Source organism: Malurus melanocephalus, unplaced genomic scaffold (assembly GCF_030028575.1).
Source record: "Malurus melanocephalus ecotype Western Australia unplaced genomic scaffold, MMel_1.1 scaffold_74, whole genome shotgun sequence".
NCBI classification, from domain to species: domain Eukaryota; kingdom Metazoa; phylum Chordata; class Aves; order Passeriformes; family Maluridae; genus Malurus; species Malurus melanocephalus.
This window is the reverse complement of record NW_026623306.1, coordinates 709,508-731,929: the sequence shown is the minus strand read 5'-3', so window position 1 is coordinate 731,929 and position 22,422 is coordinate 709,508. Positions and strand designations below refer to the sequence as shown.

General features: G+C 41.0%; 1 protein-coding gene across 1 annotated transcript in view; it reads right to left on the bottom strand.

Moving 5' to 3' along the window:
* Positions 1–22,422, bottom strand: part of GLIS1 (GLIS family zinc finger 1) — a 174,553-nt gene that overhangs the window by 67,396 nt on the left and 84,735 nt on the right. Inside the window, exon 4 of the mRNA XM_057367011.1 lies at positions 19,894–20,995. Within this exon, the coding sequence (XP_057222994.1) occupies positions 19,894–20,995 (1,102 nt within the window). The remainder of the gene's footprint in view (positions 1–19,893; positions 20,996–22,422) is intronic.

Here is a 22,422-nt window from a genome sequence, read left to right as displayed (position 1 = left end):
ATGCCACTGGCTCTGCTATCACAGCGAAGCTCAAACGGGACCTTCTGAATGACACCATCAAGTTCAATTTCAAGTGACAACTCATTCTCACCACCTTGCAGCAACAAAATCATACTTGAGTATCAGATATGCAACTGGATAGCWCTTGTGACCTCCTAGAAGTACTAATACATGTCAAACAGAACTGCTGGCATCAACACATACTCACCATAAACCACTGCTGGCTTTATCAAATACCTTTGGTTTCTCGTAGCAATCCATCCAGCTCGCAGGCACACACGGCTGTGCGGACACTCTCTAATCTTAAATATTATCCCAAACACTTAGGGCAGAGTCCCACAGCATGGTAAGAAGYATTCCCTAAAAGCCAACCAGAATCCACGGTCTGCTTTGTAGGAATTTAGCTCCCATTCCTTTKTCTGCAGGTTTTACAGTGAGTCACTGCACCTTAGAGTCACTGCAGGAGCCTACACGATGCCATCCCAGACCTGCATTCTCCTAAACCAAAAGAAGCTGCATGGTTCTCTCTGAGAATTGAGAATTATTTCTAGACACATTTTGGAATTATTTCTAGACCACCAACAAAGCTGCTGGAGAAAATGGGGAGCAGTGTTATATTACAAAGCTTCTCCTCACAGTTCCTGTTACTGGTTATTGGACATCATTATGGCTCTTGTAACGACGGCAGTGTAAATCAGCAGGCAAAGGCTGAATASAATGTTCTATCCCTGTCTCTTGATGAAAATTCCTGTCCAAAGAAGGGATAAAATAATRTATTTGTTTTAAAGAATCACTTTTTTCCCCCGAGTTTATTTTGGTTTAATTTAGMAGAATGCATAAAAGAGGGATAAAAAAAAATTCATAAAGCCAAGCAAACCACAAAATCCCCTTAAAAAATGAGATTTATGTTCAAGTTTGAAACGGCATAAACAGACATTACAAAAATCATCTCTGTTCCAATCAGAGTCATAAAAATTGTCTTAAAATTATAAGGCTGTAAAAATTGAAGATGACTGGTTCTGCGGCCCAGTTGGCTTGTGTTAACTTAGTTTTTGGTGCTCACATGTAAGCGGCACTGCTGGTTCTTCACATGCTGCCTGTCCCTTATGCTTGCYCAGACAGATCACAATGAATGTAAGGGGGAAGCAAGTCCATGTGGCTGCTCCCCCAAAGTGTGCAGCACTCAAGCTGACCCCAAATGCAATGGCAGGGGACACAAGGGATCAGGCAGCCACCTCCAGAGCAATGTGCCTCGTGCACTGGCTGGTGCTTAAGGGAAATTTCCCCTCCTCATAAGGAAAGCTTAGGGGAAGCGCATTGTTCTAAAGCATCATTTTGCACATAAATGTCTGCTGAGATGGAAATCATCTTTAACAACATACTGGGGAATGAAAGAATGTTCGAGAATCTTATTTTTCTGGCTGCACTGAACTGGGCATCCACTATCCCAAACCATAAACTAAAAAGAAAGGCAAAACTTTCATAATCAAGCTGCTGCAGCTGCAACAGCACAAAGAGAAAAACCCAAGTCAGAACGGCATTTATCCTGTGTATCAGGAAGACTTTGGACCTGAGCAGGGCAGTAACAGCCCTGCACCCCCAGAATACACCAACTGTCCCCTGTGAGTGCAGGTATGTCCATGCAGCAGTGCTCAGGCAGCTACTCCATCTCACACCTCCCCAGCCACCCATTAGTCAGAKGGATGATTTTAACAAAGGCTCATTTACACCAGCAGAAAATAAATCTCCTGCATAGGGGTGGGCAGTGCCCCGAGCAGAGTCTCACCAGGGATGGCTGTTGGACACAATATTTATCCCAGACACCCAGAGCCTGCAGCACTCATCCCCACTTGGGTCTGTCCCAGCAGCGGTGCCAAGGCTCGTAACGGGAGAGACATTTTGTCTTTCTCCTTCTGGCACAGCCCTGGCAGGCCAGAGCCCTGCTATTCTTTTATATACCTTTTCATCYAGGCAGCAGGATCCAGCATTCCATTGTCATGGAACCCCTCTCAAAACGAGGGTTAGGGCCCAGTTCTGCAGTTTGCAAGGATGATTAATTCAGACACAAAAACCACGCCCTTTCAATTCTTTTGGAAGTATGGGAGAAAACAACACCTATTGGGCCTATGGAGATTCACTCACTGCCTCCAACATCGTATATAGAAGAGAATGAATAAATGAAGATGTGGCAGCAGATAAATTATTTAACTCTGATTTGGTTACGTGTTTTGCACAGGTGGTGGGATTTGGCATGTGAAGCATGATCCCAATTCAGGGGATAGACATCCCCTTCCTTTCTCAAGAACCAGGCTGGGGAAGGGAGCAGAGGGAGTTTGCACACGTACACATGTGTATGCTTACATGCAGACACACATGCATGCACATATATATTTATGCTTTAAAATAYGCCCAGAATAAAATACAGTTGTCCGACAAAATTACTGAATTTTCTCTCCCATACAGCAGCRCTGCCAATCCACCACCAGGCATTCCATCTTTCATATAGAATTCAGTAAACATATCAATCCAAATCCAAGAGCCATAGCCAAGGTATCAATAACAGTGACATATTATGAAACTTTCATTCCCTTTCCCCCTCCCCTTCTACCCCAGTAATAACTGTCAGGCGATCCTGGCAATTTCACAAGCATAGCAATGATTCAGCTGGCAGATTTCAGTGGATTATTGTGGCCAATTTGGAAAAACACTCTAATAAGCATTACTTTCCAGAAACCAATATAAATCTGGAAGAGGGGATTATTAAACCCAGGGAAACTATAACAAAAGACATTAATTGCATTTTTGGAAGGAGCTTTTGAATTAAATTATTACCTGCTAGTTTATAAGGAAAATATATAGATAAAACCCACTACCGTGACAAGAATTTAYTTATATTGGCCACATATACCATAGGAAATTTACACACCAACACTATGCTCAATTATGGCATTATATAAGCACAGGTATATTTTCAGACAATTAGGATTATGTTGTTTACTCTCACATACACACATATGCACACAAGTGATGGTAAGTAAAGCAAAAGATCAAAGGTAGGACAGATCACAATGAATCCCAAGCCATGTGTTTCTGTATTTGTGCATACATTTTAGGGTTTCTAGACAGTCTTACAACAGAATGCAGCAGTTTTTTAAACGACAGGACTTGGACAGATTTCTCTAACTTGCTTCTAATTTGCTGCTTACATCTGTTTTTTAAAAATTACCATCCTCCTCCAAAGTCTGTTGAAGTATATGAGGAGCTTTCTCTTGACATCAGTAAATGCTGGATCAAGCCATTAATACAGAAAGATTAATCATTGCCTCTAACTTTTGTGTCTTTGGGAATTGTGTGAGAGGAACGATGGAACAACCACAAGCCRTTTTGGAAGTTCCAACACTAGATGACTAAAAGATTCATCCCACTGTTGAATAACAGTTTTGAAAACAAAATTATGTATTCTTACAATAATATGATGTAACCGCTGATTTTCTTATTTTCCCTTTGTGAGACCGTTAGCTTGTATACGTGTTCTTCACATTTAGCCYGTGTTCTCCTTCTATTTGTCTTTCTAAACATGTAATGAGTAATTCTGGAAATAAAGGAAAAACTCCCTCGCTTCTCAGAGAACGGAATTCCTCAAAGGCAGCAAAAAGGTAGTGTGATGAGCAAATATTTGAATAACAGAGATCCATATTGCCACAAAAGACTAAAAGTGGTCACAAAGACTGCTTTTGTTCTGATAGCTCAAAAAAAGRGTATTTTACACTTCATTATAATTAACTAATAGGACCCAGAACAAACACAGGAAGCCCAGCTCCAAAACAAATACTGCATAGGACACTGCTGCTAAAACSCAGAGTATCAGCCAAGGGGGCAACAAGATCAGAAATATCCAAACAAAACACATGCAGGGACTGTGGCTGAGCCACAGGACTCCCACACAGCTACCTTCTGCCTTCCTGAAGGGGAAACAGTGCCTGGGGAACATGAACCCAAACATGATCACCACCTCTCCCACGCCAAACACCAGCTCTATCCACCCCATCACCAGCACTTCCAATCTTTAGGCTTCTATAAGTGCTTTTCACAGTTCCTTTCCTGTTCTCCCTCCAGAGAATGACCATTACAAAAGATAGGTGAAAAAAAGAGCATTTGAACCCTCTGTGGACCCTGGCAGTTGCCAAGGTCTCCCCACACTGTTAGAGGGGTCAGACAGCCCCCCCAGCTGCTCATTTTCCTATAGGAAGAGGCTCCTTGCAGGCCTAGGGTAACACATCTGGAGTGTGCTGATGGGGATACAACTGAAAATGGGCCCAAGCACCACTATCAGCTGTCAGTTTTATTAATTCCTGGATTAACCAACACACTGTGTCAACATGTACAAAACCATGCTTTTCCCAGTAATTTGTATCCTAATTCTTCCTTTTCTGGTTATCCCAAGATCAAAAATTAAAATAATCATCATCATGTGGCAAAGACAGAATTGTGCATCCACCATGAAACAGGGAAGGCTTGAATTATCAAAGGAAGAAAGGATAAAGGAGTTGCTCAGTTTCTTCTTCTTTTACCACGGCCCATTGATACACTCAAATAAGACATGTCTGCTACTTTTGTCGCCTCCCAATTCCCAAAWGACCACCAGGCATGTGTTCTGCTAAATCTGAGGAACACTTGGCTTTCAGTGGGAACTGGCTGTAACAAAAGGTTCCAATGTCTTACACTGTTTTGCCCCAAACATTGCTGTAACATGCAATTACCATAGAATTCACCGAGAAAATAAAGTTCCTGGGTGATTCATGCTGTGTATTTTCCCTAAACCTGAGCTAAAATCTTTCAAGCCTCCCAAACTGAATCACCAGAMTGAATCACCCCTTTCCAAACGCGTGAGGAGAAGTGTTCAGAGGTGCTGTCATATGGGAGCTGTGGGAAGCACAGCCCAGGCAGGAGAAATCATCCCCCTCTGCAGCAGAACCACTCAGCATCTCGGGAACRGGGGATTGATTATTGAGTTTGTATCATTGCAGCCTTGGCTGTGCTCCCACTTGTTTGTGGTCAATRGGAATCTTGCCCCTGCTTTCAGCAGAGCTGAAATTTGCCTTTAGGAATTGGCAGAGGCTTGAAGTTTGCAGCTGGGAAGGCTCCACGCAGGTGYATGAAGGATACAGATCCTGCTCTGCCTGGAGACCACAGGTGGGGACAGGGTGGGGATGCAGAGGTGTCTGTGCCTTACCTGCTGCTCCAGAGCAGACAAGACAAAGCCAAGTGCARGGGAACAGGTACGATTCCATCTGGGAGGGCAATGGCTATTCCTGCTGCACACCCAACAGCAGAGCTGACTTCACTTCAGCAAGTATTTCTGGATTTTTAGCAGAAGAATCAACTTCTTTGCTCTCAGCCCTTCCCATCCAACTCTSTTCCCCTCACATAAGCACAAGGACTAGATGGCTGAAATTATATGTCCATAATTTGTACAATAACGTTATGAAACAGTTCTCAAAATTTACCAGAACCAGATTCAGGTCACGAATAAAGTTGCTGTACACTGATAAAARTTGTAAAGAACTAGGAATAAGGCTTTAAAAGCTCTCTGTTCTTTATCCTTCATAATCTAAGTGAAAATTGGCTGCACTCAGTCCTAGAAATATAGACAGTCCAGCTATTGTTGTTTACTCATAACATCACTTAAGCTACATTTGCCAGCATTCTATATTTACCATTTCCTTAAGTATACGCCAGTGTTTTTGACTGCATGAAGGGACAGAGTTGAAACAACGAAGTATTTTCAGCACAGCATTGCAATCAAAAGCACTCAATTAAATATACAGGTTTGATGGTTTGTTTTGTCTATGGTGACTATTTTGCCCAGGTTTTTTTTTGTTGTTGCTTGAAATGGYTCCTGGGCAAAGCACCACAGACTCAGAATGACACACTGCCATGTTTTTAAGGAAAATATGGTTTTGTTTAGGCTACAATTAGATGCTTTCACAATTTGTCTCTGGCAAATCGAGACTGAAAACTCCAGAGTCAATTTGTTCAGTTCAGTGTGAACTGAAGTAACATCTATTTTAGTAAAGAAAATTTTACAACAAAAGAGCCTTCATCATAGYAAGACCTAAGAGCTTTCCTTCTAAAAATGCAGGGCTGCCATGCAATTCTTAACTCACACCAATTCACGAGGCTACGAGCCATGTATTGTTTGGGAGCCATGGGGGTAAATCAAATTATCATGAATGACACTAATGATCCCATACTTGCCTGAACATAATGCACCTTATATAGTCTTGCCTTTAGGGATTATTTTTTATATATATAATTAGTATAAATGGCTTACTCCCCCTCTTTTGTTGACTTTACAAAGAAATGCACTCAGGTACAGAGTCTGCCTTTCCCAGGTTAATTATGGGAACCAAACCAGCCGTGCCTATCGTGCGAGAAGTCCCCAGGTAATACCTGGGAAAGCCCTGAGTTCAATAAATGGAGGAGCAGATTATAAAATGCATAAAATTACTACCCTCTACTGGATGGAGCCAGAGCAGCTGAGCTGTGTCAGTGGATCCTCAAAGCCATGATTTAATACAAGTSCTTTCACAGTGGGATGGGTTTGGGTTTTCACAGCAGTGGATCTAAATACAGTTTTCAAAAGGAATTCCTGATGATCAGGGTGTGCTGTCCTTGGACAAAGCCAGCAGTTCTGCTGAGCACAGGTCAGTTATAAGCACAACACAGAAAAGAGCGAAGGCTTTATAATGAGAGAAGACAACCATCACAGACTTTCAGAAATCCAAATGGTTTCTTTGCCTCGCACTTTTATTTCCCAGCAAAACCAGGCCAGATCCCAGCTGGTAAAAACTGGCAAATTTCCATTAGCCTGTGGGTCATTAACTCTGAAAAAAGGGCAGTTTCAAAACCAGTTTTGTGTATAGTGTTAGTTTCTGTCAGCRTTGCTATAAACAATCAAAATTGAAAGTATCTGGTAGGACTACAATACCCATTTCTTTCTCTTGCCATTCAGAGATGTGTTCCAACCCTGATTTTTGTAGAACAATTGACACATATCAGAAACTCTATCTGACAAGCTGGAATATTCAAAGCAAACKTCTACATTTTTACCCTCTTGACTAGTTATAACTATCACATAATTTCTTCATGGGAGTGATTTCACCTTCTAAAAGGAACAACTCAGTAAAAATGGCTGGCACAAAGAAAGTGCAAAAAACCGACAAACATAAGCCCAGGTACAGATTAAGCAGAGATGTCTACAAAGGATGTGGTTTCTTTTCCTCTCCCCAGGTTTTGTTTACCATCATCTGACTGTGCTCCTGTACCTGTGCAGCTCCCCCATGCCCAGTGCAGCTGTGCCTTGCTCCCTTCCACGGTCAAACACACACCCATCCCTGAGASACCCWTCACTGCAATCCAAATTCTGAATTCTGCCTGAATTTTGACGAAATTTGACCAAGAAGCTGCAGGTGAAGCTGCTGAGCTGCAGAGCCTCTCTCTGCCCTGTTTTACAGCCAAAATRAAACATCCATACGTCATGGCACAGTCATTTCTGGCACAACAGTCTGTGAGGTGTGCTAGCATTCACTGGAATCAATAGCAAGGCTTTCCTTAATGGTGAGGAGAAACTTTTTGTTCTGTAAAGGTCAAATCTGGTAAGGGAAAAGCAAAACAAAAGTTATCTTTCTTGGCAAACTGAGTCTCTACCAGTCATCCCTCATTTCACACGTGGCAGTGTGAAACACGAGCATTTGTTTGTGAAATAGTCTGAGAGTCTGGCCTGGGAGAACAGCGGGGTCCCCARTTCCTGGGATGCTGAGCACCCCATATTCTGCATGGGGATTGTCCTCAGCTATCTCACAGTAATGTTAGCAGGAGAAACCACAAATAATACCTTCAGACATCTAAAGCCTAAACTGTATCCCTGTGCCTTCTAATGCACTTCCTTCTCTCACATCTAATAATGCAAAAATCTGTTTTCAGAGAGTGGCAGAAATGTGAAGTAAGTTTGCACTCAAAATTATTCCCTACAATTTATTTCCCAGTTTTTCAGATAGCCTAGCTTATGTCATACAGTTGGGCATCTCCTACTTCCACTACAATAATATTCCACTCTAAAATACACCTCCTTTTGGGGAAACTTCTAGTAAAAAAATAAATTCTCCTTTGCCTGATCACCCCTACTTGTTCTCTACTCTTTCCTAAACAATCCCTCCCTTTTTTTTTCTCCCCACCCCAGCCTCAGTTTAATTCCTTTCATCTTTCCTTAAAAGACYGTCTCTCTGTCCCCTTAATCATTTTTTAATTTCCCATCCTTTAGACGAGTGCCAAAGATGTTAAAATGAGAAATGGAYGCATGCCATAAAGGAACAGAACTGCTGTAACTCCAAAACAGTTGAAATCATGAGAACTTGCAGGCCATTACCCCATTATGAGAATGGTATTTTTACAGCACTAGAAATGAAGTAATGCAGTTACAAATATTCATGTTTTAAACGTGCTGTCATTCTAGTGGCCCGGCTACAAGTTGCCTGAGAGGTACTGAGGAAGGCTSGGAGTATCACAGTCCCCTGAGAAGAACACTCAAGCTTCACCAAGGTTCCTTCCATTTGGATCCATTTAGYTTTGCTCAGTGTTAAAAAGTCTTTCCTTCACAAAGTCCTAAATTTGCTTCTTTTCAACATCCATCTGTGAAGACAGATGATGCAGAACCCCTCATCTGGCCTTTCCTGTGATGCCCACCGTGTAACTTCAATACCTCTCCCTCTAAATTCAGYAATGTCTCTTCACACCTGGAAGTTTTTCTGATTGCCTCTTTTCAAAATCTGAACAGAAATTGTCAGGGACCATCTGAGATAACTTCCTCATTTCAGCTCAACAGTAAGGTATATACAGGAGGAGGTTTGGCAGTCTGAGGTGTAAACCATACTATTTACCACCTACGTGGCTAAAAGACTTACTAGGTTGGTGTTCTTCGTGCATCTGAGGCATGTCTGGTTCCTGGGTGTTGTCATCTTTTCACTCCTTGGCCTTGCAGACAAAGCATGAGCTAAAAACGTTCAGYTGGACCGAAGTACTGTAAACAGTGAATTCTGAGATCACCATGACCATGCAATTAAAAATGTCATTACGTCTGAGGACATGCAGGAAGATAAAAGCCCATGAGTAACTGATACTTAAAAATATTTTCACACAATCTGCTTTTTTTCTGATCTCCCATGTCTTTTCTGAGGGCACAGTTTATTACATGGAGGCAAGTGGGCAACATGTCAAGCAATAGATGTGGTTTTGTTGAGAGCACCCCACACTGAGTCAGGTCCACTGCTGTTTTGCGAGTGCAAGCGAGCACCACAAGGTACATCTCTTGCCAGATCCCTTCTCCTTGGAGTACTTGAATGTGTTTTCATGACTTGTGCCATTCCAGGAGCAGCCCCCTGGGCCTTGTTTTATGTGGAGACAGTTTGCTCGAGGTCCACAGGGAACTGGGCTGAGACTGTGTCTCTTTGTAAGGAAAGCAATTCCTGCAGCTGGCCAGTTCCTGAGCAAAGGCAGACAAATGTMGCTGTACCCAATTTGAAACCAGGAGGAAAAAGGGCAGGATTTGTTTCACATGACTGAAAGTCCTGATTTACAAGTCACAATGTTGACAATACACCTTTCCCAAGGCACAGACAGAAAGGTGCTCTGTGCCTCTGGGTGTACCGAAGGATTATTGTAAGGTGGTGCCTGGGCTCGGTGACCCAGAAGCCCCACCAGTTCTGCCCTGTGTTTTCCTAATACTCCATCTTCCTCACTCTCTCGCTGAAACAGGGTGAAATCATATCAACATGGATACAGCAGATTAGTTTTACAAGGTTCCCACCAGTCTGACATTCATCAGCTTTCTAATCTGGTGGTAACACAATCCCCTTTACAAGTACACGCGGAGGCAGCGCTCGCGCTCTCAGGCCGAGGGCTGCAGGTTAAACTGATACCCAGGTCCTGCATTCCACCAGCTGCTGATTGACTGACCCTGTTCCTGACATTCCCAGGGCCTGGCAGCCCTCCATGCAAGGGTTAAAGGGAAGTTGTAAGCAACGGTYCTAAAACACTTGGAAGAATCTCCTTGAATCAAAACCATTTCATAAAAGGCTCTCTGCCAGGCAATAAAACACTTTTTGATGGACTCTTATTTTATCATTACCCATGTAAGAAAAATGTATTGCAAGAATCCCAACACAATTCAGGGAAGTAATCATTTGCAGATTTAGTAGGCATTCTCAATTGGCAAAAATGRAAGATTTATTGTAGGCATGATGAAACAAAGAGCAGTTGTGCAAACTTTACTGAACTGGATTATGAAAACATGCTTTTTCCATTTCCCACTTTTAAATGCCTTGGATGCAGTTTCAAAAGACAGATCAAGATCAATTATTTAACACTGCAGCTCCACTGTACCTGAGCAGAGGATCTCTTCACACATATGTTATCTGTACACAACAATGAAAGAACGAGATGGAGGGAAGACACTGATATAGACAACTAAAGCAGACTTTGAAATAAAACTCCTATTGTTCCTTGACTCCACAATCAGCCAGGGATGTAAAYAGAAAAGTCAGGCACTGACAAATGTCTGTGATTAAATGCACAGCTATTTGAAATGAAGCCATTTCCTACTTAGCCAAACACAGAAAATACAGGTGTCCTTGAGACAGAACACAGGGCACTGAATTCTCTACAATGGTGACATTTTCTTTGAAAGCAACAATACAGATGAATAAAATCACTGTCTTGCACACCTCTACTCATGAGAAWAATGTTCTGAAGTAGAAAGGACTTTCTGGTCAGTCAAGCTGCACAGTCTCACACCAACTTTACAAAATACATGAAAATAGTTTGGGAAGAAGGATATCTTTTCTTGCCTTTTCTGCCAGGCACTCAATATGTTCTTTACAATGACACCAGTTTAAACAGGGAGAGAAAGTAGCAGAGTAATTTGACTTAATTCAACTACATCTGGAACTTGGGCACAGGAGTATTCACCGCACAGGAAATGCCATAGGCAGGCAAAAGCTTKAAAGAGCTTTGAGATTCTCAGAAGGAATGATTAGAAATGCAAAAATAGCATTACGGACACATTACATTATTGGCCTTGGTACTTCACTGTGATTATTCACCCTCATTGTGCTCCAGAGAAGTTTATTTCATTGTACTTGTAAGAAAAAGGAGAACTAAGGCCACAATTGCTCAAAGAGTTGATGACATTTCAGTAACACAGTTCCTGGTCTGAGAGGAAGAAAACCTCAACTTCAGAGGTGCCCTATTAGAGCAGGGCACCTCCAAAACAAAGCTACCCCAAACCAGGCCTGCTTTTGGAAACAGTTCAGGGTGAGCTGTCAGATGCCAGTAGGTCACATTTTGATATATTTAGCTTAAACAGTACATGTTTTTTTTTGTTTTTTTTTACCAGGCCCACTGGACTACTTGCTAAATGAGCCAGAGAGGGTTTCAGAATGTGACCCCGCACTGTGCAATGGTGGCTTTTCAGTTCTCATCTGATATTAAAGGCCAACTGCTGCTGGTTTGTCCCAAAGTAACAAACAAATGAATTAGACTGAGAACTGAGACACAACTGCATAAATGACTGTATAAAGTTTTTAATATGCACTAAATTCCTCTTTCTCCCTTGAGACTACACTATACAGCCTCTCTGTTGCCTACAAATGCAGATTAACATTTTTATTAAATGACATAGCTTTCACTTATACAGGGCATTAAAATGTATTGGCCTAATAAGAAATATTAATAAGTCTATCATTGGCACAGTTTTTAAACAATATTTAATTTTACTGCTTTTTAATTTGACCAAGCCTTCTGCCAGGTGATACAAACTATTTTTCSTTCTTGAGGTTAATCACTGTTCAGAGAGGCGAAATCACTGAGAGCTCTGAACAATTTCTACCACTTTTAACAGTCCCCACAGAACATATACAAAGAAATAAAATAAAGCCAAGCACTTAACCTCAAGAACACAATCACAAATACTTTGTTTAAAGTTTTTAAAACTTGCAAGTTCTCCGCCAAACCGTCCACCAAATGACAGGATTAATAATATTCAGATACAAATAGTTTTTTAATAAATGAAATTTCAGGGAATAAAAAGAAAATTCTTCTCTCATTGCTCCTAGATAYTAGATAACAACAGGATGCCTTCAAACCACTGAAGGCTTTCACAGATCTTCTGGAGACAACTCATCCTCCCAAAATGATGCTGGACCCTGTAGAATTATAGTATGAAGATGAAACTGCTGCACACATCTTTGAGGTGTATTAAGATATTTCTACAGGAAATAAGTAGCTCACAATTACATTTCCTGCTCCGTAAACATTACTAGAGTGGAGAATGCATCTGATTAGTTGAGGGTGTATCATTGATCGTTACTACTGTGAAGATGTAGATAGTGAAACCAAATGGACGGTTCACTGCRAGGCAGGAGAAATAGTGAGAAAGAAACTTTTGCCACACTTTTGCTATATGGTGAGCTACAGAAATCCTGAAGAGTTATTGCAAAGCCAGTGCTTAGAGGCTGGAAGCCTTTCTCCCTCATTGCTCTTCAGATGTGATTATTTGATAAAATCCATTGATCTACATGGCAAAGAAAGTGATCTTGTGGTGCAGCTGGAATGAATTGGGAGTGAGGAGGCTGTTTGCAAGKTATCTGCAAAAGGTGATGCCCCACGAGATGGTCTGTGCTCAGACTGAGGTTTGAACTCCACTCTACATGTGGAGATTCAKCCAGAGCCAGACCACAGCAGAGCTGGAAATAATTCTGAGTATCTTAATGTGAGAAAGAATCACTGCTTGCTGAGTTTTGTGGCACAAAGGATGAAAATAAAAACATGGTATCGGCATGTCATTTTTGTATGCAAACTGTGCAAAGGGAAGGGAAAGGAGCTTAGAAGAAATTTTCCAAAAAAGACCTGGGAGACATGCCTAGAAGTTTGTCTGGCAGCCAGACGTGGTYGCTCACAACTAATAAATTTCACTTTTTGAAGCTGGGCATACTTCAACCTGTATTATTTGACAAAGAACATGAATGACTTTGCTTGGCGTGGAGGAGCTCCGGTACAAACACCCCTCCCTGGGTGCCAAGGGTGCCAGCAGCACAGTCCCTGTAAAGAACCACTTTTAATACAAAATTGTTCCCTTCATTTAAGATGTTCTCTGCCAATCAGAGCATTGTYAGGTATTTGTCAAAAGCTCAGTGTTTAGGACTCTGACAAATATCTATGGCTTTGCAGGAAAGTGGATCATTTTCCTTGTATTCAAATCAGGTCACAGTTGGAGTTGTGGTAGAAAAATATGTGTTTCAGTAGCCAAATCAGAACACTGAAGAATGAAGAGAAGATAAWTCAGTCCAGGATGAGCTGAAATATAATTGTTTGGGGGACTGTACTAACGAAATAAAAACATTGAGTAAATCAAATGGGGAAAGCTTTTAAACAATCCAAAACAAAATAAAAAAGGGCCTTTGTTGAACTCTTATTCATTCTGAAAGAAAAAGTGAAAAATGTTGGGTTAAAATAYTTAAACATTTCCAAAATGGCCCACTGTCTATAAAATGTCAATAGTAACAAAATCCTCCAGTCCTGTTCACCATCCCCCATCACTTGTTTTCTAAATCAAGGGTGACACAGATTCACTAAAAGTTTTCTTCTCAAAAGCTCTACTGTGATACTACTACTGGTTTGAAAAAACTGGTGGAATACCTAATAAAATTTCTGTCATGGAGGATGGAAATGAATATCCATGCTTTTGTCACAAGGCTATCTGTTCCCTAAACCACTACCTGCCTATCAGCTTACCTTCAGCAGATACCAAGTTTGTTAGTGGAAATTATCCAGCACTGTGAGAAGTGTAATAATGGAAATTAAATACCACATCCTATAGCATGGAGTTTCACTGGGTGAGTGCCCACTATGTTGTGGTGATAYTACTGCTAATATCTAATAATATCCCATTTTGTTTTCTTATTTAACAACCAAATGAACAGCAATACCTACAGTCACCAGATCCGTAYAAATGTACCAGGAAATTTTYAGGATTGGTATGTTTTAAACAGGTYCCAAATGACTTCATAATTTATCAGGTCAAATGAAATTAAACCCTGTGAATTAAACACTCTTGTAGGATAAAGAAAATATGTATTTGAAAGCCTCCTGAGTGGAAGTTTTGTGCTACACCTCCAACTACTCTATTCAATTTAGCAGATCTCTTCAGTGTCTTGTACAACATTTTCAAGGCACACAAGTGAACTTGAAAACCTTTCTGGATTCTGGCAGCAACACTCGGAGTTTACTTCATTTTAATTTATTTAGATTTACACAAAAAAAAAGAAACCCTGGAAGAATGTCAGACAAACCTAACCCGTGTCAGACTGCTGGAAAGTAACAAAAAAGGCAGCCAGCCCGGCTTGGTCAGAGCACAGTTCCGTCAGGTCCAGCACTCTACACCATTTTTCTATCAGCCTGATAAATGCACCTCAAAGAATGTCCTGAAGCCCAGCAATCCCAGGACCAAACTGGGAGGCTGATAATCCTTCAGGAAAACCCTGGCAGCTTCTCCCTCTGCAGCTGAGCTCAAGAAGGAAGGTCTCAAGCCCCCGAGGGTAGTGCAGGACTGTTGCCCATTTGGAGTCCTGTCCTCCTGCACTGGAACACRGGACAATCCCATTCACAACGGAATCTGGGCCCAGTAATTTCTGCTGCTTTTGCTCTGTAAGATCTGTTAGTGAGGAGCTGTTAGCGTGTGGGCAGACAYGAGTTCAGATTCACCAGCTGGTTGGGCATGAGCTGAGAGAGAGCCAAGCCTAAAGCCCACTGCTGGCCTGGCCTCCAGTGCTGGGGCACRCTTAAACCCATTTGTACTGCCCTGGAATCTGCAGTGGGCTTTGTAAACAAACAAACATTGWGTTTCCACAAAACCACTGAATTGCTGTCTTCTCCTCTAATCAGAGTGTTTTTAATGCTGAGGTTCCTTGACAGTATCGGGAAATGCCATCAAGATTTAATAAAAAGAGAGATCTCTGGTGAGGCAGCTTTGATAGAATGGATGTTTCCTACTACTGACTTCAAAGGAAAKAAAGTGACCCTAATATTATTTCTGTTTTTTTTAAGCACTCCTTTGGCATCAATTCATGACACCCTCCACTCCAAAAGCTGAAAATACTTTCCAGACTTCCACAACATTCCCTCGAGTCGGGCATGGAAACTCATTGTTTAGGTGAAGTAACTCACAAGCAGCTAAGCTGCTGCACACAGCCCCATTTTCCCCACAGATGCAGGGCTGTCCCTGAGACTCCTCTGYAGCTGTAGCCCGTAGAGATCTCATTTCTCACCGTGCATTGCTGGACACACGCTCCCCACGGACCGCAGACAGCGTCAGACTTGCCATCTACTGAGAACAGAGATTCCGCTCTGGTTTCCTCAGAAACAGAAGCAGAAATACTAATCTGCTCCACRGGCATTCTCCTGTATTCCCAATAACCAGGTCGCTGCCCATGAAGTGTTACAGATGCAGCCAAGCCTTCTGATGAAAGCTCTCACACGCTCATGACATGTCAAACCACCTGCGTCAGAGACGTGCGGTAAAAAAATAACAGGAAGYTCAGCCAGAGCGCAATCTTTTGTGCAATCTGTACAAAAATCTGTTTCATAGGTAAATTGCAGATTGTTAGTTTGTGTGAAGTGGTGATTGGAACATAAGATCTGYACTGGAATGCTGGAATTTCCTAAAGACACCTTAAGGCAAGTTACTTATCTTCTCTGTCTCAATTTCCCCATGTTTAATGCAGTACCTATGGTGTCTCAGCCTTAGGGATTCAAAAGAACTGACTACTGATTCACGGGTGCTGAATTTCACTGYGTACAATACAGAACCCAAATCATCCCATTCAGACTCCTCCCAAACTGAATAGGTTGAATAAAATATGAAAAAAACCATGAAAAAACATGAAAAAAATATTCTGCTTCAAAGTCTTAACTCTCTAGGCAAACACACAGAAACACGTCTAGAACACACATAGGAGGCATTCGTTTCCTTGAAATAAAAAAACCCCTAAAGATATTAACAATAAATATTATCCCTGTCCAGCTCCTTTCATGGGTGTCACGTACATTATGATACCCAATTTCCATAAACACTAATTACACATGTAGAAATTACATAAAGATAAATAATTTACCTTGATCCTGTCAGGGGAGGSCCCTGAGCACAGATGAATGCAGTGATGGGAACATATTTTCTACTCGTTATGAAGCCACAAGAGTGCAAGAGGGTAAACTAATAAGCCAAGCACAGATTKGTCCAAATCAAACAATTCTAGACAACTAAATGAGCAGCTCTRTATTTACATCTGCAAGCAGAGGCTTAAACCAAGGATGCAATATCTGGAGATCAGCACGCTTCTGCTCACCAAAGTATTCGAAGAACTAAAAGGCAACAAAAGATGCAGCTATGAGAAACTATTTCTCTTTTTTTTTTTAAATAAAAACCATTTAAGCTTGCTAATTTTTGCTGTCTCAGACAATCAAAATTCCAATTGTCTGGGACATCAAATCTAAAAAAGCATGAAATTAATCTTCAGAAGTTAAAGTCTTAAAGGCATTGCATCATTATTTTTGTTGGATATATTTTTGATTATAATGCAGATGAACCCCAAATTTAATAAAACTAAAATAACATGAGTTAAGTATGAAACATAACAGGATATTGCAAAGAGATTAGGTAGTTTCCTTTAGACTACTTGCAGAGCCCAAGGAAAAACCGAACTTGGGGACACAATGACGAGAAGGCACCACTTAATTACAATATTTAACAGAATATGAAAACAGAATACTCATAGTACCAGCCTTGGCAATGGAACACAGTGAGCAGAATATGGACCCGAAACATCAGCAGTGCTCCACACCAGATCCTGTTTTGCCTGTCGCCTGTCTGTAGTAAAGAAAGAAGCAGTCTCGCTAAATTCAAACCAGCTGCAACGATGAGAGTGTTACAGTTGGACTGAAGGAAGCTTACCTCATGAAAGTATTGTGGAAACTGCTGTTGGAAAGATAATAAAAGGATTAACTGCAGTTTTAGTGAACCATTTACTTTTCAATCAAAATGTCTCATGTATTTCCTGTTCTCAAGTAGCTTGAATTCCAAAATTCCTTTGTCTATTACAGTACATAGTAGCAAAGCCTGTCATAAGAAATTAATAATTTTACATGGAAAAGTACTTTTTTGTAGGAGGGCGGGGTGCTGCTCACTGTTAGCTTCTCCTGAGCTCTTCAATACCTAGTCAGGCAGTAATCTTACAGGAAGGATGAAATCGAGGGCTTAAAAAGAAAGTACAATGCGTAATTGTGAACAGCGGAAGAAAATCTCCACTACAAATACCAAGAGACGCAAAGTTACTTTAACAGAGCTACAGCAAAACCGAAACAAAATCTCAGAACTCTACAGAGAGAGAATGAATTGCCTTCGTAATTTGCAGGAATAACAGCACAATTATTACCACATCAAAAGAAATGCCATCACTTAAAATGCCATGACATCACTGCACAATGCAACACTGCACAGCAACCCCTGTTTAAAGTGGAACAGAATTCACCGGGTAAATAATCCCCACTCGATATTAATAACCTTAAGGAGCCATGCTGCAGCTTTGGATCCTGTCCCTGCTAGCTCAAGCTCTTTCCAGGGAAGAAAACTGAATTTGCAAAGAAGACGCAGTTTTTGTGTATTCTCTTGGATCCCCTTGACTCCCTGCAGAATTCCAGGCTGCACCATTTCATACACAATACCTCTGCTGACAGTGGAAGGCACTTACTCTGGAAAAAGAAGAGTTAACTCCAAGCTGAGCAATGTAGAGCTCCCAATTCTGATTGGACCATTCCATGTATGGGAAAAACTACAATATCTGCTCCAGTAAAAGAGATCTTTATATACTTACATGCCAAGGTTATATACATATGCCATAAAGGCTGTCTGCAATATCAGATGCAAAGGTTTTTCAACCTAATCACAAAGCTTGATGTGTTATCAAAAGCTGGTACTTGAGCACGGATGAAAYTAATTAAAAGTAGGACATTTTTAGCATTTGCTAAGATATTACAACATTTAATATCTCTGGTTTACCAAGTTTTCTSCAGGAATGGGAATGTAACATTAGAAATCTGCTATACAATACCTGTTAAAYATGCATTTATCAGGAAAAGAGACAAGTTCCTTTACCCACAGAGTCTACTGATCTTTCAGCACCACAAGAAAGCTAATGTTTTAAGTAGGCTTTCAGTTTACTTACCTACACTTCTTTTGGAAAAAAGCAAACTTGCATTATCCTTTGATAATTTGCAGCTAAATAAAATCTATGCAGGGGAAGTTAAATTCATTTGTACATTCAGAAAATGTGATTGAGCTACGTCTGGAAACAAACCAGACAAGTTTCTTGTTTTCAAAGGAAAAAGAAACATGTAAGGCTCAGAGTGTTTCCAYTTTATCTTGGACAATTTGATGGTATTTTCTAAGTATGTCCACTGTTTCCAGTATTATCTTAGGGAATACCCACTAAACAGTGCAGACATTAAAATAAATTTTTATTTTTATCCAATGAAGTAGAATGATAATCAGGACAATCASTGACAGAGAAAATTTTTCTCTGCAAAACACTTCGAATGCTCTTGTTTTCTTTCTTTTCCCTTCCATAACAATCATAGGCCTGGAAGCTTTTTCTTGAACAAATGAAAAAAAAAAGTAAACCTCTTCTATAAACATTCTTTCCTATTCCTCCATAAAATGCTACAGCTTGCCATGGAAAAGTTTGTCATGATCTAACTTCCTTACAAGCATTTTCCATTGTATCATGCTCCGATCAAAACAATAAAATAGACATATAGCTGAAAATTCTGCCTATCAGGAACCCCAACCTGCTGCCATAACCATTCTCTTTGTCTGGACTTATTTGTGCATGTGTGTGTGTGTGTGTGTGTGTGTGTGTGTGTGTGTGTGCGTGCACACATGTGTGGGCATTACAAATGAGGCTTTCCAAATTTCATGGCCCAATTTGGAAGCTTATGTCAAACTTGTTTTGCTTCATCTGTTTCAGTCAGGGTCTTATATCATTGTTGTTTCAAACATGTGGAAAGCTTAATGGAAGTCATTAACTTTTATTTTAGTTTGGCCATATTGTCATCATGGTGGGCAGATGCAGAGATGGTGTTATTCCCAAGATCCTCTTTTTGGAACACTGCTGTTGTTTACATCTTCCTTGATCAGAAGAGAACAATGGTTTTTACTTATTTTTAAAGCTCTGTTTTGCAAATTAAAAAAGCCCATAACAACCTTTGAAAATGTAATTAAATATATTCTTTTTATTCTTTTAACTGTTTAAAATCCTTTAAAAAGTTTCTTTTTTTTTTTGTCTAAATTACCATTTGAAACTTTTGCACTCACAGCTCTACGGGTTATTGTTCAGCTGAAGGAATGAAAAGAATTTCATTAGATGTGTTTTATGTTTCTTGATTAAAAATGTCACCCGAGGCTCAGTGACTTTGTTTTACGTTAAATGATGGCTGAGTGCTTTGATCATCAYTTTATTAGTGGTTTAATGAATATTAAAAAAACAAAGCAATGTATTAAAAGTTAAGCTCTCATATAAGGAAACWGAATCCCTTTTCCAAGAACTACAGTATTTCTTACTCAATCATTTCCTTCTAGATTAAGGTTTTCTCCAATTCCCGTTTAGCCTGCTACAGACTAAGTTACAGGAAAGCACAACAATTATATTGGAATAAGTTCGAAGAGAGAGCAAGAAAAGAGAGCAGAGCAGTTACGTTTCTATTCAAACAAATATAATCCAGACTTACCATGCACTTGTTTGGTTTYTCTCCAGAGTGAACCCTCATATGAATCAGCAGTTTGTAACGAGCATTGAAGGGTTTATARCGGCGGACACAGCCTGCCCAGAAGCAAGTGAAGTCCTCTCCTTTCCTCTGGTCAATGTGAGTCTTTTCTATGTGTCTGACCAGTTCGTCTTGTTGGTCGTAAGTGGCACTGCAGTCAATCCACTGACAGACCTGCTTGCCACTGCCCAGCTCCTGCTCGTCGCCGTCGCTGGGCTGCAGGGACTTGGGAGACATGGAGGCGTTGAGGTGAGGCAAAGTGCCGGGGGTCTGGCTGAGCTGCTGGTGGAGGTGGTAAGGGGGAGGCAGCCCCTGGTGATGGCGAAAMAGATCAGCAGCGGAGGAATAATCGTCAGCTGGTTCTTGTTTTAAGAAACTCACCTTCTGGGTGCCGTGAGAGGAGTTCTGGTGAGGAAGGCTCGTGCCATTCATCATAAGGCTGAGGCTGCCATTCTCCTCGACTTGCTGCATTTGTATCTGCTCACAGTCACCTCTGTCACATTCAGCGGAAAGAGGTACAAGACATGCTGGAGGGGAGGGAATACTGCAAGGGTTTCCAGGCTGAGAGCAAGATTGGGGCTGCGAGGATTTTTGAGCACTGTGATGACTGATCTCCACAGGATGAGAGGAAATGCCAGCTGAGTTAGTTCGCAGTCCATTCACACAGGTGACCAGTGACGTCTGCGACGTGCGGATGATAGCTGTAATATCGATTCCTTCGGCTGAAGACGGCACAACGGAGATGCATCTCTTCTTCAGGTTGCTTGTCTGTAGCCTGGCCGAGTGCTGAGGGGTGCCAAGTGACAAAGGACCCAGGGAGGAGCTGTGTTCATTATTAAACAAGTAGGATGAAAGTGAATTTGTAAAGCTATTATTCATTAGGTCTAGTTCAGGATGCAGACTACCGGAGGCTCTCAGCTCCATCCCCTCTGTAATCCTCCTATGTGTGGAAGCCTCAGACAGAACCTTATAATCACTGGGGCATTCTTGTTTAATGTGGTGAGCCGGGTGACTTCCATTCAGGCATGGAGCAGCAGAATCTACTGAGTCTTGAAACCTGGGTGACCTGCAATACAGTTTTCATTAAGCATCGCTAACCACCACAGGATTTACGATTTTTGTACAAGACACAACACTTGCTAAGCCCTGGAGAATGGAAGCACTTTCTCTCTGCTGAATGTTGCCTGTCTAATGCAGCAATTACACCAAAGAAATCTGCAATGYTTGCTCTCCAACCTGCGTAAAGACAGCATCGTTTTACACAGGATTAATTTTACACACTGAGTTACACACRGAACAGACAATCTCTCCTGCACTGCCACAGGCAGTTCATCAATCACAATCAAGGCTTTCAATGCATAATAGATTGGACAAAACAATAGCTGAGAATGAAGTTTGAGAACTTTGGGCATTTTTGAATTATTCAAATATCATCATTTTCCTCAGAGCACACTGGGRAAATGCCTTGGCATTCTTGTTGACACAAAAAAGGCTGAGCTTTGTTCACATGTCAGAGACATCCTTTCCTTTGCTAAATTAAAAAAGGAGCCAGATCAGTGAGAAAAAAGGAATACAGCAAAATAATTGTGTGCTTTCAATCAGCACTCCAGAATCAGTGATAAATCAGCTGAGTATTTACTTRCACAAAATAAAAAGTTCTCAGCCAGTGATTTAAAATGGCAGCCTATGYGCTCCCATCTCCATTTTTCATAATAGAGTGTGCATGGGACTGTAAATCACAGTAAGACTGTTCTGCAGAAATTCTTTTYCATCTTTTTTGATGTGTGTTGAACCCATTCATTGAGGAAGCAGAACCTTGAGGAACTCCACAAAGACTTCTCAGAAAAGCTCTGCCTTAGGAAACATTTCCTCCTAGAATTTTCTTCCAAGCAGTTAGCAACTRGTTTATGGCTTAAAATAAAACATTTTATCTCAGCTATAAACATTTACTGTGGATGATCCAACTGTGTGTTTTTTCTTAGGACCAGAGGGTGTTCCTTACATATCCCTAAAGCATGTGGAGGTTTAACCTACGGCTTCATTGTGCCAGACCAAGGAGAAGAAAAGTACATTTGTGTGCAGGAAAGCTGTACCTGAGCTAATAAACYCTCCAGAGAGGTGCCCCATGGCTCTTAAGCTGACATGTTCCACTTAAATGAATTTTATGCTTTTTTGATGCTAGCACCACAAAAGCTGAAGGAAACCCAGCCATTTGGCAACTTGTGTGTGACACCGCAGCTAAAGTTGATCTGACACATTTTAAAGCATGAAACACATGTGCATGTAAGTATTTTGGACATTTATGCATTAAACTGTGAAGATGTAGAATAAACTGAATTTATCTTATATCTTAGAYTATTTGATCACTATTATTTCCATTAATCCATCACTAATATTAAGATGGGAAGCTAGGACTACTTCTAAAACTTCCTTGGTAACAGCTCTCAGAAGAACAAAAAAGGAATGGAAAAAAATAGCAACAATAAAAAGCTT